This window comes from Lactuca serriola, chromosome 4 (genome assembly GCF_051521515.1).
Source record: "Lactuca serriola cultivar US96UC23 chromosome 4, Lser_US96UC23_V15, whole genome shotgun sequence".
Taxonomy (NCBI): domain Eukaryota; kingdom Viridiplantae; phylum Streptophyta; class Magnoliopsida; order Asterales; family Asteraceae; genus Lactuca; species Lactuca serriola.
Window position 1 is genome coordinate 203,548,713 of NC_136411.1, and position 22,354 is coordinate 203,571,066.

General features: G+C 39.9%; 3 protein-coding genes and 1 long non-coding RNA gene across 5 annotated transcripts; all 4 read left to right on the forward strand.

The window, feature by feature from the left end:
* Positions 1-358: 358 nt before the first annotated feature.
* On the forward strand, positions 359-2,358 carry LOC145100511 (uncharacterized). Its single transcript, XR_013705096.1, has 3 exons — positions 359-487; positions 1,026-1,091; positions 2,093-2,358. It is a non-coding gene; the product is annotated as an uncharacterized LOC145100511 (long non-coding RNA).
* A 7,107-nt stretch (positions 2,359-9,465) lies between these two features.
* PS2 (Presenilin-2) lies at positions 9,466-10,869 on the forward strand. The gene has a single exon (XM_079040750.1). The coding sequence runs from the start codon at positions 9,656-9,658 to the stop codon at positions 10,814-10,816; it is 1,161 nt and encodes a 386-aa protein (XP_078896876.1). The 5' UTR covers positions 9,466-9,655; the 3' UTR covers positions 10,817-10,869.
* Positions 10,870-12,510: 1,641 nt separating this feature from the next.
* On the forward strand, positions 12,511-16,977 carry LOC145103190 (disease resistance protein RPV1-like). Its single transcript, XM_079040751.1, has 4 exons — positions 12,511-13,128; positions 13,356-14,469; positions 14,570-14,893; positions 15,258-16,977. Exons 1-4 carry the CDS (start codon positions 12,650-12,652, stop codon positions 16,734-16,736), a joined length of 3,396 nt encoding a protein of 1,131 aa, XP_078896877.1. The 5' UTR covers positions 12,511-12,649; the 3' UTR covers positions 16,737-16,977.
* A 2,467-nt stretch (positions 16,978-19,444) lies between these two features.
* On the forward strand, positions 19,445-21,366 carry LOC145103191 (uncharacterized). Of its 2 annotated transcripts, none has more exons than XM_079040752.1 (3): positions 19,445-19,909; positions 20,188-20,927; positions 21,044-21,366. In XM_079040752.1, the coding sequence occupies exons 2-3, from the start codon at positions 20,206-20,208 to the stop codon at positions 21,207-21,209; spliced, it is 888 nt and encodes a 295-aa protein (XP_078896878.1). In that variant the 5' UTR covers positions 19,445-19,909; positions 20,188-20,205; the 3' UTR covers positions 21,210-21,366. The 2 variants fall into 2 exon arrangements, with proteins under 2 accessions (XP_078896878.1, XP_078896879.1); XM_079040753.1 differs by having other exon boundaries at positions 19,445-19,711.
* The last annotated feature ends 988 nt before the right edge of the window (positions 21,367-22,354 follow it).

Sequence of the window (22,354 nt, forward strand, 5' to 3'; positions counted from 1 at the left end):
ACCCTAACTTCTTAACTCATTAAGACATCCTAGCTCATGCATGGAAGGAAACTAAGGTCCAAGATTACCTTTTTATGCTTCTAAACTGTAACAGCCCGAAATCTCAGGTATTATTAAATTATGTTTTTGGGTGATTTAAGGGGGGACTCGGCGAGTTGGAGCCTAGACTCGCCGAGTAGGGTCGCAGACTTGGTCGCGGGTCCGCGACTGGACTCGACGAGTCCAGATATGGACTCAGCGAGTCGACGCTGTTCAGCAGAAACCCTAACCGTTCAGTTTGGGATCGTATTTAACGCCTCTTAGGCCGTCATTTTCAGTCTTTTGGTCGATTGAGAAGAACCTTAATCGCTGTGAACGTCTAGAGCAGGAGAGAAAGCTTTTGGAATTTGGAAGAATTGGTTAGGCAAGAAGAAGAGGGATTTGGCTAACGGAATATCAAGGAGGATTGAGTCCTGAGATTTGGGGGACACAGAGAGTGCGTTTTCAGGTAATACTCGGACCAAATCTGTTATTTTGATGTGTATGTGAGTTTAGGGTTTATGAAACCCATTTAGTGATTAGATGGGTTATTATGTTATTACCCAAACGCTTTTACCCCAGTAATGAGATGTTTAGACGTCCAGAGGGCCCCATGGTTGTATACCTTGGGACCATACGTAATTCAGGAAGCAGTTACTCGTCTGCATGGCATGGACTCGCCGAGTTGTTCTTCAGACTCGGCGAGTAGCTTGAAGATCTACTGGGACTCGCCGAGTTGTTCTTCAGACTCGGCGAGTGGAGTCGGGGTGGCCCCGCGATTCTTCCAGGAGTAACTCGTCGGGTCGAGGAGGGTACTCGACGAGTAGATAAGGAATCTCAGAAAGTTGGAAGACGTCTAGACTCGCCGAGTCGCCATGGTACTCGCCGAGTCCGGTTGAGCTGACCGTTGACCGTTGACCGTTGACTAAGAGTTGACCTAAGTCTGACTTCTTAGGGATAGTCACACTTAGAAGAGATAAGTATTAATGAGTTACGTAATGTTATAGGGAGGTTGTAGCTCGTCGGTTGTGCACGAGTCATTTCAGGAGTTGCTAGCTTTCAGCATATACGAGGTGAGTCTTCTCACTACACTGTACCCGGAAGGGTTTGACTGTGTGACCGGAAGGTCGGATATGATATGTGATATGTATGCTATATGTGGTAAGTAAATTGTTATATGTGCTATGTATGATATGTGGGCCGGAAGGCGATTATGTTATGGGCCGGAAGGCGTTGTATTGAGGACCGGAAGGTCAGGGCCTGGAAAGGCGTATGTGTGTAAGTGTATATTGGGGAACTCACTAAGCATTTATGCTTACAGTTGTTGTGTATGTATTTCAGGTACTAGCGAGGACCGTGGAAAGGCGCCGGCATGATCGATACACACTGAAGATTGTTTTATGATCTTGGGAGTTTGAATAATTGTATTGACTGAATAATTAAACTATTTATGCCTTGTTTTTTTAATGGAAACATTTATGTTTTAAAAATGAAAAATTTGTTTGAAAAATTTGAGTTGTTACAATTGGTATCAGAGCCTTGGTTTGAGGGATTCGGGTGCACCTTTTGGGGATAACTGAACTCAAACCGAGGATTTGAGGAAACTTTTCAAATAAAGGCATAAACTTTTGTAAATGGTTTTGTGGTAAGCAAGAAAGAAGCAGTGTGTACGATCAGTCAGCGCCCGAACGGTAAAGATCCCCAAAATACCTTACAATATTATATGATATGAATTGTTATGCATGCTAGAAGACTAGGTATTCATGATAGGACTAGAGTGGCCTGATTTGTGATGCCTTAGTCTAGGGAAGTTGCTTATATGAGATGCTTTGCTAGTATGCGGGTAGATAGTGCATATCAGAAGTAGAGTACTCACTATCCGAAGTTTGGGGAGGAGGACCTGGGATGAACACTGATGCGGTGTGGTCGGTAGTATTGGGCCCGTACTACCGAGGGCACCGGGTCAGTGGGAGACCCAAGTAAGAATCCCTGGATATCGGGGACGGGGTAGGGTCGCGTTATCGAGTGCAATTACACTTGATAGAATCTCTGATAGTTTTATGTTGTATTTCAGAGATATCATGGTTAGACCGCGGCACGGGGCAAGTACGAGCGGTGTGAGTGACGAGGATATCCGTCAGATGATCCACGAGGAGGTGGCGGCGGCGATCCGGGCTGAGATCCCGGAGATGTTTGGGTCTATCAAGACCACCCTGATGGAGACGTTCGACGAGCGGTACGCCGCATTGACTGAGGCTGCAACCGCTGCAGCTACCGCAGCTGTGGCCGCTGCTAGGCCACAGGGGGGTGATTCATTGCTGTTCCGAGAGTTCAGCAACACGAAGCCACCATAGTTCGATGGGACGCAGGATCCGATTGCTGCGATGAGGTGGATCGCAGATATAGAGGGGTGCTTCTACACTTGTTCATGCCCGGAGCACCTGAGGGTACAGTTCGCTTTGAACCAGCTCCGTCTGGGAGCCAAGGACTGGTGGAAGTTCGTGACGGCGAACTTCACTTTAGCAGAGACTGCGGCAGTGACATGGGAGGGGTTCACTACCATGTTCAGGGATGAGTACGTTCCCCCAGTGGAGCGGGAACGATTGGTTCAGGAGTTCTTAACCCTCAAGCAGGGTACTGATTCGGTGGCGGCGATCACGCGGAAGTTCCATGAGAGGGCGATGTTTTGCCCCGAGCTAGTGGCCACAGAGCAGGCTCGGATGAGCCGGTACTTAGGCGTTCTGAGGAGGGAGATCCGGGAGTTTGTGTCAAACTCCACTTACCATACTTTTACTGAGCTTCAGGCGAATGCCAGGAAGCGTGAGATCGAGTTAGAGACTCAGGCCAGGGAGGAGGCCGAGTCTCAGCAGGCAGACCGACGACCGGCTCAGTCTCAGCCGGCAGCCAAGCGGATCAAGTCCGCCGATTCGAGGACGGGAGGTTCGAAGAACCGCACTTGCGTAAAGTGCGGTAAGGGTCACGATGGGGCGTGTCGAGCCGGTGCTTGCTACAAGTGTGGCAAGGAGGGACACATTGCTAGGGAGTGTCCCAAGGGATTTATGGTTTGCTTTCATTGCAACCAGACCGGCCATCGGAAGGCCGAGTGCCCTCAGCTTCGTCAGGGATCTGCACCTGTTGCCAGGACTACTGAGACTCGACCGGTGAAGGTCGAGGCCCCGAGGGCTCGTGGGAGAGCCTTTCAGCTGACTGCGGAGGAGGTCCGCGCTGCGCCCGATGTTGTGGCAGGTATGTTGTAATTCATGTATTTATTTTTAATGTCAAGATGTTATGCTTATGTTATTATATGCGTAGGTACTTTCCTTGTGAACTCTGTGCCTGCCTTAGTGTTATTTGACTCGGGTGCGAGTAGGTCCTTTGTGTCCTTAGCCTTTAGTCAGCATATTGGCGTTAGTCGTGAGTCGTTGAGTCGACCTTTGAGAGTCTCTATAGCTGACGAGAAGGTGATTTGTGCTACGGAGGTTCTTCGGGGATGTGTACTAGAGATTTTCGGGGTTGGATTCCCGATTGATCTGATTCCTATCGCGATGGGGGATGTCTGTGTCATCGTAGGCATGGACTGGCTGAGCCGGTTCGGCGCTGTCATCGACTGTGAGCGTCAGTTGGTGACTATACGAGACCCTAGAGGGGGAGTTCTTTCGGTGTACGGCGAGGGTACCCGTTCGGGATCAGCTTTTTGTTCGGCCGCTAGGGCGAGGCAGTGTCTACGGCAGGGCTGTAAAGGTTTTGTGGCGTATGTGATGGATATGCGGGAGGTTTCCGAGAAACCGAAGTCAGTTGAGGAAGTTCCGGTGGTGCGCAAATTTTCAGATGTCTTTCCCGAGGAGTTGCCGGGAGTACCGCCTGTGAGGCAAGTAGAGTTTAGTATTGATCTGGTTCCGGGGGCAGCACCTATTGCTAAAGTGCCCTATCGTCTTGCACCTCCAGAGATGCAAGAGTTGTCCTCGCAACTCCAGGAGTTGTTGGGGAAGGGATTCATTCGGCCAAGCAGCTCGCCATGGGGAGCACCTATTCTGTTCGTCAAAAAGAAGGATGGTTCACACCGGATGTGCATTGATTACCGGGAGTTGAACAAGCTAACGGTCAAGAACCGTTACCCGTTGCCGAGGATCGATGATTTATTCGATCAGTTGCAGGGAGCATCTTGGTTTTCCAAGATCGATCTGAGGTCAGGTTACCATCAGGTGAGAGTACGGGATGAAGACGTCCAGAAGACAGCGTTTAGGACGCGATATGGGCATTATGAGTTTGTGGTGATGCCTTTTGGACTCACCAATGCCCCGACTGTGTTCATGGATCTCATGAACAGGGTATGCAGGCCGATGTTGGATCGGTCGGTGATCGTATTTATCGACGACATTCTGGTGTATTCGAGATCGAGAGAGCAGCATGAGGAGCATTTGAGGGAGGTCCTTGAGGTATTGAGGTCGGAGAAACTTTATGCAAAGTTCTCCAAATGTGAATTCTGGTTGCGGGAGGTCCAGTTTCTAGGACATGTGGTTAATCAGAAAGGGATATTGGTCGATCCGGCCAAGGTTGAGGCGGTGATGAGTTGGGAGGTGCCGAAGTCACCCTCTGAGATCAGAAGTTTCCTTGGGTTGGCAGGGTATTATCGGAGATTTATCAAGGATTTCTCCAAGATCGCTGTGCCACTCACCAGATTGACCCGGAAGGGTGTTACGTTCTCATGGGGGCCCGAGCAGCAGACCTCCTTTGAGACACTTCGCCAAAGATTGTGCGAAGCCCCGATATTAGCTCTTCCAGAAGGGATGGAAGATTTCGTGGTATATTGCGACGCATCGAATTCGGGATTGGGTGCAGTGTTGATGCAGAGGGGTCATGTGATAGCTTATGCGTCGAGGCAGCTGAAGCCTCATGAGGCGAGATATCCCACGCATGATTTAGAGTTGGGGGCAGTAGTGTTCGCTCTCAAGATTTGGCGTCACTACTTGTATGGGGTTCGATGTACGATATACACGGACCATAAGAGTTTGAAGTATTTGATGGATCAACCCAACCTAAATATGCGTCAGAGGAGGTGGTTGGATGTGGTCAAGGATTATGATTGTGAGATCCTGTACCACCCAGGCAAGGCTAATGTGGTAGCCGATGCATTGAGCCGCAGGGCGGAGAGCACTCCATTGCGAGATGTGTGCTTGAGACTGACCGTGATGACTCCTGTATTGGATGATATTCGTAGGGCACAGGCTGAGGCTGTGCGACCAGAAATGCAGAAGAAAGAGCGGGTTGTGGGGTTAATCTCAGAGTTTGTCAAGGATAGTCGAGGCCTTATGACGTTTCAGGGTCGGATTTGGGTACCGTTCGTGGGCGGTACGCGTATTACGTTAATGGAAGAGGCTCATAGGTCGAAATTCTCGATCCATCCCGGTGCTACAAAGATGTATTTGGATTTAAGGAAGGAATATTGGTGGCCCTGTATGAAGAGGGACGTGGCATGGTTCGTTGAGAGATGCTTGACCTGCCGTAGGGTTAAGGCTGAGCACCAGAGACCGCATGGCAAGTTACAGCCATTGGAGATCCCCGAGTGGAAGTGGGAACAGATTACTATGGATTTTATCACCAAATTGCCGAGGACTGCTAGAGGAGTTGACGCAATTTGGGTGATAGTGGATAGGTTGACAAAGAGTGCACACTTCCTTGCCATCAGTGAGAGTTCTTCGGCGGAGAAATTGGCGGAGATATACGTGAGAGAGGTGGTATCTCGGCACGGGGTGCCGATCTCGATTGTGTCAGACCGTGATGTGCGCTTCACTTCCAGGTTCTGGAAGAAATTCCATGAGGAGCTGGGTACTAAGTTGCATTTTAGTACCGCATACCATCCTCAGACAGACGGTCAGAGCGAGCGGACAATTCAGACACTGGAGGACATGCTCCGAGCGTGTGTGTTAGACTTCGGGGGTAGTTGGGATGCGTATTTACCATTGGCGGAGTTTTCCTACAACAACAGCCATCATTCGAGCATTGGTATGCCGCCTTTCGAGCTGTTGTATGGTAGGAGGTGTCGGACTCCCATTTGCTGGGGAGAGGTGGGACAGAGAGTGATGGGCAGCACGGAGATCATACTCCAGACGACAGAGCAGATTCAACAAGTGAGACAAAGATTATTGACTGCCCAGAGCCGACAGAAGAGTTATGCAGACAGGCGCCGATCCGAACTTGAATTTCAGGTCGGCGACTTCGTTCTACTGAAGGTCTCTCCTTGGAAAGGAGTGATTCGGTTCAGGAAGAGAGGCAAGTTGGGGCCCCGGTATATTGGGCCATTTCGTGTGGTTGCAAGGGTAGGCCGGGTAGCCTATCGGTTGGAGTTGCCAGCGGAGTTGGGTCAGATCCATGACACTTTTCATGTATCGCAGTTGAGGAAGTGCATAGCCGATGAGTCGGCAGTGGTTCCATTGGAGGATATTCAGGTGGATGCGAGCCTGAATTACGCGGAGAGACCAGTGGCGATCAGGGATCGGAAGATCAAGGTTCTGAGGAACAAGGAAGTACCTCTGGTGTTGGTTCAATGGCAACACTGTAAGGGATCAGAAATGACTTGGGAACCGGAGCGCGAAATGCGGGAGCAGCATCCGGAACTATTTGCAGAGTGAGACTTCGAGGGCGAAGTCTAATCCAAGTAGGGGAGAGTTGTAACAGCCCGAAATCTCAGGTATTATTAAATTATGTTTTTGGGTGATTTAAGGGGGGACTCGGCGAGTTGGAGCCTAGACTCGCCGAGTAGGGTCGCAGATTTGGTCGCGGGTCCGCGACTGGACTCGACGAGTCCAGATATGGACTCGGCGAGTCGACGCTGTTCAGCAGAAACCCTAACCGTTCAGTTTGGGATCGTATTTAACGCCTCTTAGGCCGTCATTTTCAGTCTTTTGGTCGATTGAGAAGAACCTTAATCGCTGTGAACGTCTAGAGCAGGAGAGAAAGCTTTTGGAATTTGGAAGAATTGGTTAGGCAAGAAGAAGAGGGATTTGGCTAACGGAATATCAAGGAGGATTGAGTCCTGAGATTTGGGGGACACAGAGAGTGCGTTTTCAGGTAATACTCGGACCAAATCTGTTATTTTGATGTGTATGTGAGTTTAGGGTTTATGAAACCCATTTAGTGATTAGATGGGTTATTATGTTATTACCCAAACGCTTTTACCCCAGTAATGAGATGTTTAGACGTCCAGAGGGCCCCATGGTTGTATACCTTGGGACCATACGTAATTCAGGAAGCAGTTACTCGTCTGCATGGCATGGACTCGCCGAGTTGTTCTTCAGACTCGGCGAGTAGCTTGAAGATCTACTGGGACTCGCCGAGTTGTTCTTCAGACTCGGCGAGTGGAGTCGGGGTGGCCCCGCGATTCTTCCAGGAGTAACTCGTCGGGTCGAGGAGGGTACTCGACGAGTAGATAAGGAATCTCAGAAAGTTGGAAGACGTCTAGACTCGCCGAGTCGCCATGGTACTCGCCGAGTCCGGTTGAGCTGACCGTTGACCGTTGACCGTTGACTAAGAGTTGACCTAAGTCTGACTTCTTAGGGATAGTCACACTTAGAAGAGATAAGTATTAATGAGTTACGTAATGTTATAGGGAGGTTGTAGCTCGTCGGTTGTGCACGAGTCATTTCAGGAGTTGCTAGCTTTCAGCATATACGAGGTGAGTCTTCTCACTACACTGTACCCGGAAGGGTTTGACTGTGTGACCGGAAGGTCGGATATGATATGTGATATGTATGCTATATGTGGTAAGTAAATTGTTATATGTGCTATGTATGATATGTGGGCCGGAAGGCGATTATGTTATGGGCCGGAAGGCGTTGTATTGAGGACCGGAAGGTCAGGGCCTGGAAAGGCGTATGTGTGTAAGTGTATATTGGGGAACTCACTAAGCATTTATGCTTACAGTTGTTGTGTATGTATTTCAGGTACTAGCGAGGACCGTGGAAAGGCGCCGGCATGATCGATACACACTGAAGATTGTTTTATGATCTTGGGAGTTTGAATAATTGTATTGACTGAATAATTAAACTATTTATGCCTTGTTTTTTTAATGGAAACATTTATGTTTTAAAAATGAAAAATTTGTTTGAAAAATTTGAGTTGTTACATAAACACTCCAAAACATCTGAAAATATAGCTTATATAAATTAGAGTAACGCATACTCATAATACCAAACTTATGGAACCAAAATGAACAACAACCCATGGATAAACTAGATCTAAGCATAACTTCATCAAGTTTAAAGCTTTTTACCTTCAAATGACATCAAATGATGATTCGATTCTAGATCCAAAGTGCTTCACTCTTCTAAGATGGTTTCCTCTTCCTTCTTCCTCATTTAAGAACACCAAAATGTACACTCAGGGTCAAGATTGCTTCACTCAAGAGATCAGGGTTAGCTAGGGTCGAGTTGGAGGATTGGGGTTGATGAATGAAAGGGTTTTGAGGCTATAATGAGGCTTAAATAGGATGCAAACCCTAAATATTATGGTTTTGGTCAAGGCCACGTACGCCCAACGTAAGGAAACCGAAGTTGGTTGAAATTTAGAACCGAACCGAATCGGACCACCGATTCCGGTTTCGATTTTTGTCGGGTCTTCGATGTTGAAACCGGTGCTCGAGAAATAGCAATGTGTTTTGAGAAAAACGTTATTACTGTCAAGTTGTGTATAACATGTAATTATTGTCAAGTTGTGTATAACATGTAATTAGTGATATTATCCTATTTGGATATAGATACAAGTGTTTTATGTTAATGTAATTAAAGTAAACTGTAAAGTTTTGGAGATTGGGTGAAGTTTTTGATGTATCTAAATTTGAGTCTGACTAAAATGACTTGTAAATAGCACTCTAGAACACCTTTAAATGGATTTTAAATGGTAGAAAAGCGGGGGGGGGGGGGGGGGGTATGAATATGACATTAAATGTTAGAAAAGTGGCGCATCAATTACATTTAAATGATAAATATCCAAAACTTGTACCCTTTTTTGAGCGAAGAAAGAGACACGTAACATGTAAAAACGAGGTCTCGTTTCCATGCATTTTTACCTCACATTCTCACACATCCTCCTCTTTATATTTATCGTTTTTTTGAGGCCTCCAAGAACCATTAGAAGTCCAACAGACATGGGTTATTTTTGGTCTGGTTCGGTTCTTGGTTTTGGGCCGGTTCCAATGACCGGTTTCCGGTTTCAAAAATCGACAATAATAGAGTATCCGTCCCGGCCCGGTTCCATCATTTTTCGGTTCTGGTACCAATTTCGGCCGGTTCCCTGGTCCATATACTCATCCTTAGTTTAAGTGGCTCTAAATTGAGGTTGTCTAATTGTCGTAAGTGTTTTTATCACTTTACATTACAACCAAATAAAAATCGATCAGACCCGTATTTGAACCCGTAAACCACCCACTTAATATTACGACCACCAAAGAAATGAGGGATTCAGTTTCAATCAGGTAAAGGAAAAATCGAGCATTTCAGGTCTCTCTGGAGTCTCGACTCTAGAGTCTCCCCCAATCTCACAAACACCCATGTAACTTTATCCCCATTCTGATTCAGTTTTCATCAGATTTCCTATTTGGAACCCTCAAAAGCTCTGTTTCTACTGAGACCCAAATCAGATTATGGACCAATCTCAAAGGCCCAAAGGCATTCTTCATTCTCTAGGCGAAGAAATCATCAGAATCATAACCCCAGTTTCAATCTGCATGTTCTTAGTGGTCATCTTAGTCTCTATATTGGATGCCGACTCATCAAGCTCTCCTTCATTCACCACCATAGCCACCATAGCTTACGACGAAACCACATCTGATACAGAATGGGACAAATTCAAAGGCGCCCTCTTAAACTCCCTCGTATTCGTCACTGTCGTTACTCTCGTCACTTTCCTACTGGTACTCCTTTTCTACTTCAGGTGCACAGGCTTCTTAAAATATTACATGGGTTTCTCCGCTTTCCTGGTGTTAGGGTTCATGGGTGGTGAAATTGCCCTTTTCTTAATCCAAGTTTTCAATTTCGCCATTGATTGTTTCACTTACGTCTTGTTATTATTCAACTTCACAATCGTTGGCGTTCTCGCGGTTTTCATGTCGAAAATCCCCATCTTTCTGACTCAATCCTACATGGTGATTATTGGGGTTTTGACTGCTTATTGGTTTACAATGCTCCCTGAATGGACCACTTGGGTCCTTTTGGTTGCCATGGCTTTATACGATCTTGCTGCTGTTTTGTTACCCGTTGGTCCATTGAGGTTATTAGTCGAGCTCGCTATATCAAGAGACGAAGACATCCCTGCTCTCGTTTATGAAGCTAGACCAATAATCGATCATGGAAACACTACCATTGTTCAAAGAAGAGTATGGAGAGAGCCTGTTAACCCCGAATCACACATTGAAAGCTCTCAAAATGAGGTAAGTATAGCCAATGTTGAACAAGGTCAGGGTGATGAGCTCAGGGCTCCATTGATGGAGCCATTGGGTGAGAACATGGTTCTTGAAGGGATTGGATTGGGTGCATCGGGTGCTATAAAGCTTGGTTTAGGGGACTTCATCTTCTACAGTGTGTTGGTAGGGAGGGCTGCAATGTATGATTTCATGACAGTTTATGCGTGTTATCTTGCCATTATTGCAGGTCTTGGTATCACTCTTATTCTTCTTGCTTTGTATCAAAAAGCTCTGCCTGCTCTTCCTGTATCTGTTTTGCTTGGAGTCTTGTTTTATGTCTTGACTCGGGTGTTTCTTGAAGAATTCATAGTACAGTGTTCGTCAAATCTCTTGATGTTTTGATATTGAATTCTGTATTGTTGGGCTATTATATGAATATGACTTGATTATTTAAAGAGTTTAGCATCTTAATGTATATTGTGTGTTATCGTGTTGTGTTGAATTATATTATTCAAAGAAAGGACTGGAAGAACTGATACAGAAAGTGTTAGTTTGAGCATGAAATCGAAGTTGAGTCTTTATTCTCACATCTTTCTGTTAAAATATGTTAGCATTCCCTTTTCATTTGCACTGTTTTACGTTCAAAGGGAGCAAATATATGTGCTCCAAAATCAATTAGCTATGGCAAATCATAAACTAAAGGTGTAAGGTTCATGATTTCTGCCTTATAATGATTGTATTAGAGAGAAATAAAGTGGGATGTTGTAATACACAAATGAATGTGAGTACATTGCTACTTCTTGCATTCTATATCTTTTGAAAGGTATTATTCATGCTACGGTTGATTTCTGGAATGATGTATGTATGTAGAGGTGGGTTATGCATAATTTATCTATTTATTATTATTATTATTATTATTATTATTATTATTATTGTTATTATTATTGGAGGTCTTCTATGAAAGCAGTCTCTTGTCTCTTTCTTACCCCATTATCCATTTGTATGGAACCACAGTGGTGTTGAAGATTAAAATAAAACCATCAAGAAAATGAACCTTTGACTTTAAGTAATTTTGACATAAAACAAAAAAGAAAGAAAAATTATGAATATTTAATTTAAAAAAATTATAATATACTACGTATGGATCCGAACAATAATACAATTCATTATTATATGTGAAATAGATCTGAGAAATACTATAATATAATACAATATATATATATATATATATATATATATATATATATATATATATATATATATATATATATATATATAATATAATCAGATCTAAAAGAATATATTATATATGAATCAATATCTAAGAAATCTACAAATATGAAGAAAAAAAAGAAGTTTATCATTTTAAGCTGTAATCAATCAAATATGAATAAAAGTAAAATGATATCCGACACTTAAAGGTTTAAATAAAAAAAAATAAATATATTTTTATGTAAAATGTAAAATGGAATAATAACGATTTTAGTTTGATCTTTTGGAAAAATACGTATTTATTTGCACGGATAAATAAATCCTTTCTAATAAATGAAGGTGTTTTTGCCTCTTGTCACACTCTCGAATGTCATTTTTTGGTTATTTTGAATTTTTTTTCCACATGTCATTTTATAAGTTTTTATAGCTTATAAAATTTCACATAATATTTTAATATAATAATTACAATAAACATAGTAATAAATGGATATCAGTTTCATTAATAAATTTATTTTTTAATTTCAAAATTTACAAAATTAAAGCTCATTAGTTTTTTATTATTATTATTTATTTAAATTATTTGTTTAAATTTAAAAGAAAAAAAAACATTTTCTTTATAATAATTCATTATTTTTTTTATTTTCTTATAAATTCAACGTTTTTTTTTTATTTTCACATTTATATTTAGTTTATTATTATTATTATTATTATTATTATTATTATATCCAAGTCTCATATTGCAAACACGAAATGATTCAAGTAACATGTATGATTACCTGTTTTATTGGGTTTTTTTTTTTGCTAATATTATAATAATTTATCAATAAAGAAGCTTTTCTTTCTACACCTAATGCCAAAGTTTTTCCATACACCATGTGAATCTTCTCTTTAACTGGGCTAGAACCGTTGACTTCATTCTTAGTAATACTCTTCACATCTCATCCAAATTTCTTTGCAAATCGCTTTCGCATAAACTTTCCTCAACAAAGATTCAATTCTATTAATTTTTCAAACATACCTTCAATGGCGTTTTCTTCAACTCCAGTCATTCCCAAGAGCTTTAAATATGATGTATTTTTGAGTTTTAGTGGCGAAGACGTTCGTTCTAATTTCATCGATCATCTTTATCATGCTCTCAAGCACAAAAGCATTTACACTTATAAGGACACTGAGAGAATCAAGAAAGGAAAAAACATCACTGATGAGCTCAATGGATCCATTGAAGACTCAAAATTCTACATCATTGTCTTCTCCAAGAACTATGCTTCTTCATCTTGGTGCTTGGATGAGCTTGTGAAGATAATGGAGTGTCACAAGACTAAAGAGCATACTGCTTTCCCCGTCTTCTATGATGTGGAACCCAGAGAGGTCCGTAAACAAAAGGGGAAAGTTAAAAAAGCTTTTGCCAGTCTTAAAAAGGAAAAGGCTGCTGGGAAATGGAGAGAAGCTATGAAAGAAGCAGCTAATGAGGCTGGGTGGGAGTTGAAGAACACTGTTGATGGGTAATTCCTATTCCTTCCTTATGTTTCTTTCTAATCCATATTTACAAAGGTCACTCATGGCATCTCATGTACGTTTTAGCTATAACCTAGTCGATCTTTACAACAAATTAAAATGAAACAGTATGATTATACGAAGATGGTATTTACTTCATGTTGTGTGTCATGGATCTGATGTAATTGGTCACGCGATTGAGCTATCGGCTAACCGAGTCTTCTTTAAAATGCAGGCATGAAGCTAAATTCATCCAAAAGATTGTTGAAGAGATTTCACTAGAGTTACGTTCCATAAATTATATCATAGATGAGAAATTAGTAGGCATGAAGACCCGTATCCAGGATGTTGTATCATCTTTAGGAACCGGTTGTAATGATGTCCGCATCATTGGGATCAAGGGGATTGGAGGTGGTGGGAAGACAACTTTGGCGAGAGCTGTTTTTGATCAAATATCCTTTCAGTTTGAAGGCAAAAGTTTCGTTGAGAATGTTAGGGAAGTTTCAAACGCTTCTTCCTCCGGTTTGAACTTTTTGCAAAACCAAATCGTTTCGGATGTCTTGAATGATAAAGACATCAGCGAAAATAATGTTTTTGATGGGAAAGCCATGATGAAGAGGATGATGTCAAGTAGAAAGATTCTTGTTGTTCTAGATGACGTGGACAATATAGATCAACTTGAGGCGTTAGCAGGTGAGCCTAATTGGTTTAAGCCAGGAAGTGTAATTATCATTACCACAAGAGATGAACAAGTGTTGGTAGCATATGGAGTGAAGTTGATTCGTAATGTCGATATGTTATCGGTTGAGGAAGCAACTTGCCTTTTTAGTAGGTATGCATTTGGGAAAGAGATTCCAATTCCAGGGTATGAAGAGTTATCAGGGAAAGTAGTAAGTTATGCTGATGGTCTTCCCTTAACTATTAGAGTTTTGGGATCGTTTCTCTGTGGTAAAGATGATAGTGAATGGATAGACGCTCTAGACAGATTGAAAACAATTCCGTTAACAGAAACTCTAAAACAATTGGAATTAAGTTATATCGGTCTAGAGCAGGATTACAAGGAAATATTCCTAGATGTGGCATGCATACTTAAAGGCCAGCGAAAAGACTTGGTTATCGAAGCGCTTGAAAGTTGTGGCTTTCATGCTAAAAATGGTTTAAGAGTTTTGGAGCAAAAATCTCTCATAACTTTTTATCATCATTCTGATGATGGTGAGTGTGTGGGGATGCATGACCATCTTGAAGAAATGGGCAAGAATATTGTTCGTCGTTCGCACCCAGATATGCCTAATAAACATAGCCGATTGTGGATTGACGCTGAAATTGAAAACATATTGGTTAATAACATGGTAAGGATTAAGTTTATTTGTAAGATATAGAAAAAGTAACATATTTATTTACTTGTTATGTGCCAATTTTCATGTATGGTGGCTGCTTTTTGGATTGCAGGGAACCGAGGCAACAAGATGTATACAACTCTACACATGGGGACCCGAACCTGAAATTGTTATGAAAGGCCTCAGAAAGATGAAGGAACTTAGATTTCTTGATGTGTCTACGGGATTTCTTGACGAAGGAACTCGGATTAGCTGTTTTCAATGGAATTGGATATTTAATACGTTCAGCCCATATCTCCCAGAATCTTTACGATATCTGCGTTGGAACCATTACCCGTTTACGTCTTTACCCAAAACATTTGAAGCAGACAATCTTGTTGCACTTTCAATGTCTGAAAGTGGAATATCACAACTTTTGGAAGGGGGAGAAAGAAAGGTAGCATTATGGTTAATTGATTGTTTTTTCATGGTTCTTTATAAGGGCATCTGTAATGCATTGAATTAATAGATTGGCATATCATCGTTTTACTCTCGTTACGAATCTATCAAAAATTTTCTACAATGCATTGAACTGTACAAAGTTTAACGAAACATGTTTTTTAGAATTTAAAAAGTTGTTTTTTCCGTTGAAAAGTTCAATGACCATTGAACGACAACATGTCATCCCACAATGATAAAGTTTGATCTATTGAATTTCAACTCTCTGATTAATTAAACTATGCATCATGGATTCTCTAATGCCATACACTCGCCACTTCATTATTACACCAATTTTCATATTGTTTTTTTTCTTATGTTAGGTTCTAAAAAAGCTACGATTCCTTGACCTCAATTACTCAAAGTTAAGGACCCTTAACCTTGGGTTGATTCCAAATCTCGAGGCGTTAATTCTTGGAGGATGTGGTGATTTGGTAAAACTTAACATGCCGATCGAATGTCAAAAGCTCAAATACCTTGACCTTTATCGTTCAAAGTTGACGACCCTTGACCTTCGGCTGACTCCAAATCTTGAGTGGTTAGATATTGGAAGATGTTATCATTTGGTAGAACTTCATATGCCCCATGGAGGTCTAAAGCTTAAATACCTCAACTTCACAAAGTCAAAGTTGAGGACCCTTGACCTCAGGATGGCTCTGAATCTCGAGAGGTTAAATCTTGATGAATGCGCCGATTTGGTGGAACTTCACATGCCAAGTAGATGTTTACATCTCAAATCCATCAAACTCACTATGTCAAAATTAAGGACCCTTGACATCGGGGTTACTCCAAATCTCGAGTATTTAAATCTTGAAAATTGCTATGATTTTGAAGAACTTCACATGGCTAATGAATGTCAAAAGCTAACATCCCTCAACATTAGCCATTCAAAGCTAAGAAGCCTTGACCTTCGACTCACTCCAAATCTCGAGAAGTTAGATCTTAAAGAATGTCGTAATTTGGTAGAACTTCACGCTCCCATTGGATGTCTACAAAAGCTTGTCTACCTAGACTTAAGTGGTTGCTTGAGGTTTAAATCTTTTTTGTTTCGCATAGAGGATGATACTTCTTGTAGTATGGATGAATCACTTGAGGTTGATCCTTTAGCTGAGTTACATCTAATTTCAAAGTCCCTAGAAAGATGCCCATTTCATCCCGACAATAATTCACCAAAGTTTCAGTTTACATGCCTATATAAAGAAGATCGACCCTTATTGACTAGAAATCTTGAGAAACTTATTTCTATAGGCCTTTGTGCTTGCACAAACCTTGAGATGTTTTCAGAAAGCATTTGTGGGTTACAACGTTTAAGAAAGCTTATACTCAAAAGCTATCCAGAGGTGCCCAAGGATCTTGACCACTTAGAATGTCTAGAGGAGCTAGTTTTGTCATCAACAAAAGGTAGACATCTTCCCGATAGCATTTGTATGTTGAAACATCTTAAATCTCTTGAACTTATATCTTGTGGGCGTCTTGAGAAGTTACCCAAGGATCTTGGCCAATTAGAATGTTTACAAAAGCTAAGGTTGTCATCTACAAAGGTAAAATGTCTCCCTGATAGCATTTGTATGTTGAAGCAATTGAAATCTCTCAAAATTATATCTTGTGGGCGTCTTCAGAGGTTACCCAAGGATCTTGGCGAGTTAAAATGTTTAGAGAAGCTAAGGTTGTCATCTACAAGGATAAAACGTCTTCCAGACAGCATTTGTGTGTTGAAACAGCTGAAATCTCTCAAGATTATATGTTGTGAGCATCTTGATAAGTTACCCGAGGATCTTGGCCAATTAGAATGTTTACAGTAGCTAACTTTGATAGATACAAAGATTAAATATTTTCCAGATAGCATTTGTATGTTGAAACATTTGGAGTCTTTGGAACTTAATCCTTCTTCACTACGTGAGAAGTTACCTGTGGATATTGGCCAATTAAATGTTATAGACGCTAATCCTAATGGTAATGGAGTTTCTATGTAGGCTGAAAAAGCCAATTAATGTGATTGTATTTTGAAATTAAGATGATAATAATAAATTCTTACTTCTCATAGTTTATCGAATTTTCAATTTTCTGGATGTGGGTCAGCAAGTAATATGTTTATTGTTAAATGTTGTATAAAAAGGATCTTAAGCTATGAAATGATGCACATACGATGTTATTGTTAGGCCAAGTAATTTGTAATGAAATGTTTTGTGATTGTTATATTGTCCATAAGTGATTTAAGATGGTAAATATGTTTTCATTTGCACAAAAATCCAAATCAGAAATAGGGATGGTCGGACATGTTTAGTTAGCTCAAAATCTGACACAGTACTGCTGAGATTCAATGGTGAAAGATTTCATTCTTTGTTTCTTTCAAACACTTAAGATAAGGTTATAAGGTACCACTTGGACCATTTTGACCTTAGCATTATCTATTAAGAATTATCTTTTTGTTACGTATTTTATTTCATAGACTTAACTCTTAAGTATAGTTCTAATTGGGCTTAAAATTTGTGGGCTAAGAATTAGAGTTAAGTGTTAAGAGTTGAAAACTTGATTTTGAGATACAAAATTCCATCAAAATGTTTGTGTTTAAATTATAAGATCACCATTTTAAAATAATAATAGGCGACAATAATCTTTTTTTTAAGAAGTAGATCTTAATTTAACTTAATAAAATATTAATTAGTGGGATATCAAATGGATTTGTGACACTATATAGAATTTAATACGAATTCAATTCATAAGAGGGCATTTTATAAAAATAAATTACATGTGATCTATTTGGTCATGATGTTAGAATTGGGGTATAGAAAACTTGGAAATTCTGAGAATTGTGGCTTTCACTTTCAGATTAAAGTATTTGGGTGGTACTCCCAATCTTTAATCGGATAAGACTCAGAATTGAGAGAAAAGAGAAGAGAGAATGTTTTGATGTTATGAAGAAGAAGTGTACCAACCACAGATTCGGATATGATCATATAACAGAAAAAACTTTCTGTCTTAAAATTGCCACATGACAGTTTTATGTCCTAAAACTGTCCACAAATGGTCATAAACAACCTTAAATCCGGGTCTAGAATATGGATCACAAAACTGGGTACATTTATCAAAAATCCAGCCAGGGGCTCTGCCCCTTGGACCCCGCCAAGGGCTGCTGCCCCTTGGACCCCACTCCTAGGGGCGCTGCCCCCGGACCCCGGTCGGTTTAGGGGCTCCGACCCTAAATAGCAATATACTTTCAACAAAGACAAAATTAAACAAATGTGCACTCCACACCATACCAATTTGTTCAATAATTTTCAAAGTCACATTGATCAACAAATTAATCCCATTACACTTAAATAACATTAGTGATATAAAATCACCAACAGTCCAACACATGACTTACTTGTTGATTTAATGGCAACGGATTGAGTTGCAGTTAGTGGTAATATGTGGGAAGTTAGCAATTATTTGTCCTTTAGAATGAGGTCTTACTGAGAGTATAAACTTGGATTGTGTTTAGATGTATGTACATTTTCATAGTTATAATTTTGAGTAAACATTATCTCAACTTTTAACTCCATTATTTGTTGAAAATATTTTGGGAATTTAGACCAAGAAATTGGGTTATTGCTATCACCCAATTCCATTCCAAAGTCTAATTTTAACATGTATTCACAGTTGAAGATGAAGTCATTAGTTAGCATATACTTGGAATTTTAGAAGGCCATGTTATATGGTTTATCTTTGACTTTTGTAATGATATTATAATGAACACTCTCGTACTTAAGCTTGGATTTAAACTTATATTTATGTTTTGCTGACCAAATTTTGTATAAATGTTTTCAAATGAGTAAATGGTTTTACAGAGATAAACATATTTCTACTAGCCCATACAACAGATGTTTCATAAAACCTTCAAAAACTGTAATTTGTATTTTAAATGGTTATTTAAAAAAGCATATGTGATGAATGTTTCAGAAGAGCTCCTCCGTTCCAAGTAGAGTATTTACTAAGAAGAAGATTTCCAAACAAAGATGTTTCAAGTTTGTGCGACATAGTTTTGACAACAAACATTTAACTTACCCCCTTATTAATCACCAAAATTGCATACCTTTACTTCAATATTCAAAACAAAGACAAAGTAAAACCAAAATAATTGAATGGTAAAATAGATATTATCCTTTACACGAAGCCTACTTTCAGGTTGACTAAACCCTCGTTCATTTTGATGTATTGTCCCTTTACATGGTTTCTCGTCTGCTGCAAACAACCCTCATACACAATTTAGTTTACTTCCCAAAATTAGCTAACATATATCCGAATATCCTCCTGCCAATTTAAATGATACCATATATAATATTTAATGATGTTTTAGGATGTTAATATGACACATGTTATCATTTAAATTGGTAGGATGATTGATAGGAAGAAAAGATAGGAGGATATTTAATTTCTAAGTGGAGAGTTCGTATTTGTAACGGGCGAAAAGATGAGGGGAAGAAAGGAAAATATAGTGAATGTTAATTTATCGTCTGAAGGCAATAATGGCGCGCACGAATTCATAAAGAAAATTTCGTCACTTTAGAATTAAGATCACCGGGGTAAGGGAGACGCCGGGGATCTCGTTATTCCATTTCCCCATCATCGTTCTCGCTCTGTTCTCCCTCACCACCACGCAGCAATTCTGATTTTTAATCGATACGATTCCATAAATCGACCCGAGATGGAAGGCTTTGCTGATTTCATGACCTAGGTTTCAGGTAGCGGAGGCCGGATGTCCACGGGTTCCTTTAATCTCTATCTGCTTCGTAGGGTAAACAATGTCAAAGACTTCACTGTGTTCTCGAATTTGACTCATCTGTATTATTTGGTCATGAATTATTCAGATTTATGTGTTTATCTGTATGATTGAATTCCCCCTTTCGTAGAGTAAATCAATAAAAGAGATAGAAAATGCAAAAGAAACCTAACTTTGGGATTCTGTGTCTAGAGCTGGCTTCTCTGCTTTCAGGTTTGCCTTTTTTCACTTATACCTTATGAGCTTGCAAAGATTTGATATAGAAGGAATTAAAAAGGGAAGAGTGAAAGCTAACTGTTGTTACGTTGATCTATTTTAGTTTGTGTATCACTAGTCATGAACGTGTGATTCTTCTATTCTACATTCTTCTCGTTTGAATTTGTTCTAGAATTTCTATATATTGCTTAGATCATCAATTTAAATGATTCAAATGAATCATAAGTTAGGATTTCTAAATCCTAACAGAAATGTTCATATCTAATCCCATGCAGATATATGAGTAGCATGATATGGGATCTTTAGATAAGTCAAAACAGACATCTGAGGACTTGGAATCAGAGCATGCAACCACAAGCAATGGTAATGAATCGATTGCAAATCCTGCCATTGTCAATGATGAATCTATTCAATTTGATTCAGACAAAAAGGTTCTTTCCTTCGCATCCTACTCTTCCTCCATCTTATCTGATTCTTCACCCGTTCAAGATTTAGAAACTCAACATGATAAATCATCTTTTAAGCTAAAAGCTGATGATCAATTAGAAAAACCCAATGTGGAATCAAATCACTCCCCATCAACCCCACCACCTAATGATCATATTTCTGAAATCCCTCCTATCCAATTAATGGAACGTCAAGAAACCCCCAAATATAGAATCCCATCTCATGTCTTTACAAGAAAGAAATCCACTACTCCAGGTGATTGGAGCATGGCTTCAAACGAGTCTTTATTCAGCATTCCCATGGGCAGCATAAGATTATACAACCAGGACAGTTTCCTTTTTGAAGATCTAGACCTAGGTTATGAGTATGACACCCAATTTGTGGATGATAAAACAACAGACACAACAAAAAAACCCCAAGTTAATGAAGTAAACAATCAAGGATCAAACATGCTAGATGAACATGAACCCAAAAATTCAGAACACAAAGAAGATTGCCAGTCTGATGCTGATGAGCATACTTCTTGTTTTTCTACAGACAGCAGTTCAAGATCTTTTGTGTTTCCAGTGTAAGCTGTTTCAAATTTAATAAACATTTGTGAATATGAGCATTCAGATATATACATCAATATTTACGATTTGATCTCACTATTAAAAATCTGATCTTTTTCCCTAAAACATTAAGTGTGGCTTCATCGACTGGAGTTCCAGAAGAACCAAAGCAAGGACCACCACCACCACCACCACCAGCAGAGGCTGAAGGATCAGAGGAAAAGACAAAAACCAAAAAAGCAACTCCATTATTTGTAGTTTGGTTTCCATGCTTTAGATATTGTGCATGCTGTTCTTGATGATCAGTTGGTATGTGAACTTGATGATATAGTTGCTAGATTTTTCAGATATTTTTCATGATTTAGTTTACTAGTGTAAAGAATTAGGGACCTTTCATGTATATGTATTATATGCATCTCACTTTAAGAAGAATGTAAGATCATAGCCTTTGCATTACATGCATAATGCGCATTAGTACATATTTCTATAATGTACCTACGTTATACCTACATTAGTGTGGCCTTAGGACAATTTCTATAATGTGGTTATTTCCCTTAGATGCTATGAAATATACAAGTTGGGATAGTTTTTCTTTCCTAAGTCACAAGGGATAGTTTTTACAGATAATTTTTTTAGAAGAGAGACATTAACGTTTTTTATTAGGTGAAAATTTCTAATCTATTTGAATTTTTATTTTTAGTAAAACCAATTTAAAAATACGAATATCCGAATCAAATAATCCAATTCAAATCATCCGATTAGACAATTCGGTTTTATCCAAATTGCAAGTTATTAACAACTTTGGCCCCATGAAGTTGCTAAGGTTGTTGGGTAGAGGCAATTGAGGCCTAGGCTGAAAGCCCAAAATGTAGTTAGCTCCAATAGCTACAAGGGTTTTCATATTTGCGTTTTTCTTGTTGCTTGTTATTTTATAATTATTTTAAAAATATAATACAACGGGAAAGTACCAAAGAGAGGTCTAACCAAGTATTCATTATCCAATACCTCAGTAGAGTCGACATATCAACCATGCGATCCAAAATCGAGACTGGTTCAGCTTTTTTACTATTGAACCAACATTGCTAGATCTTTGATTAGAGGGAAGTGAGGCAAGATTTGGTTGATTTGGGGAGAAATAAGTTTGCGAGTTTGCACACAGTGAGTCTACAGCTAAGGCCCGGTGTGCTGAGAGAAAAGAGTGACAGAAAGCTTCCCCTACCCTGGAACACCATATCATGGGTGAGGGAAAAATTGAGGGGAGTCTATCCCTCACTCTCTCTCCTCGTGTGATTGTTCAATATTTTTTTTTAGTTTTTTTTAATATTTATTAAATTTCATACCTTATATATATATATATATATATATATATATATATATATATATATATATATATATATATATATCAAAATTCTTATTTTTAATTCCCTACAAAATGAATATAATA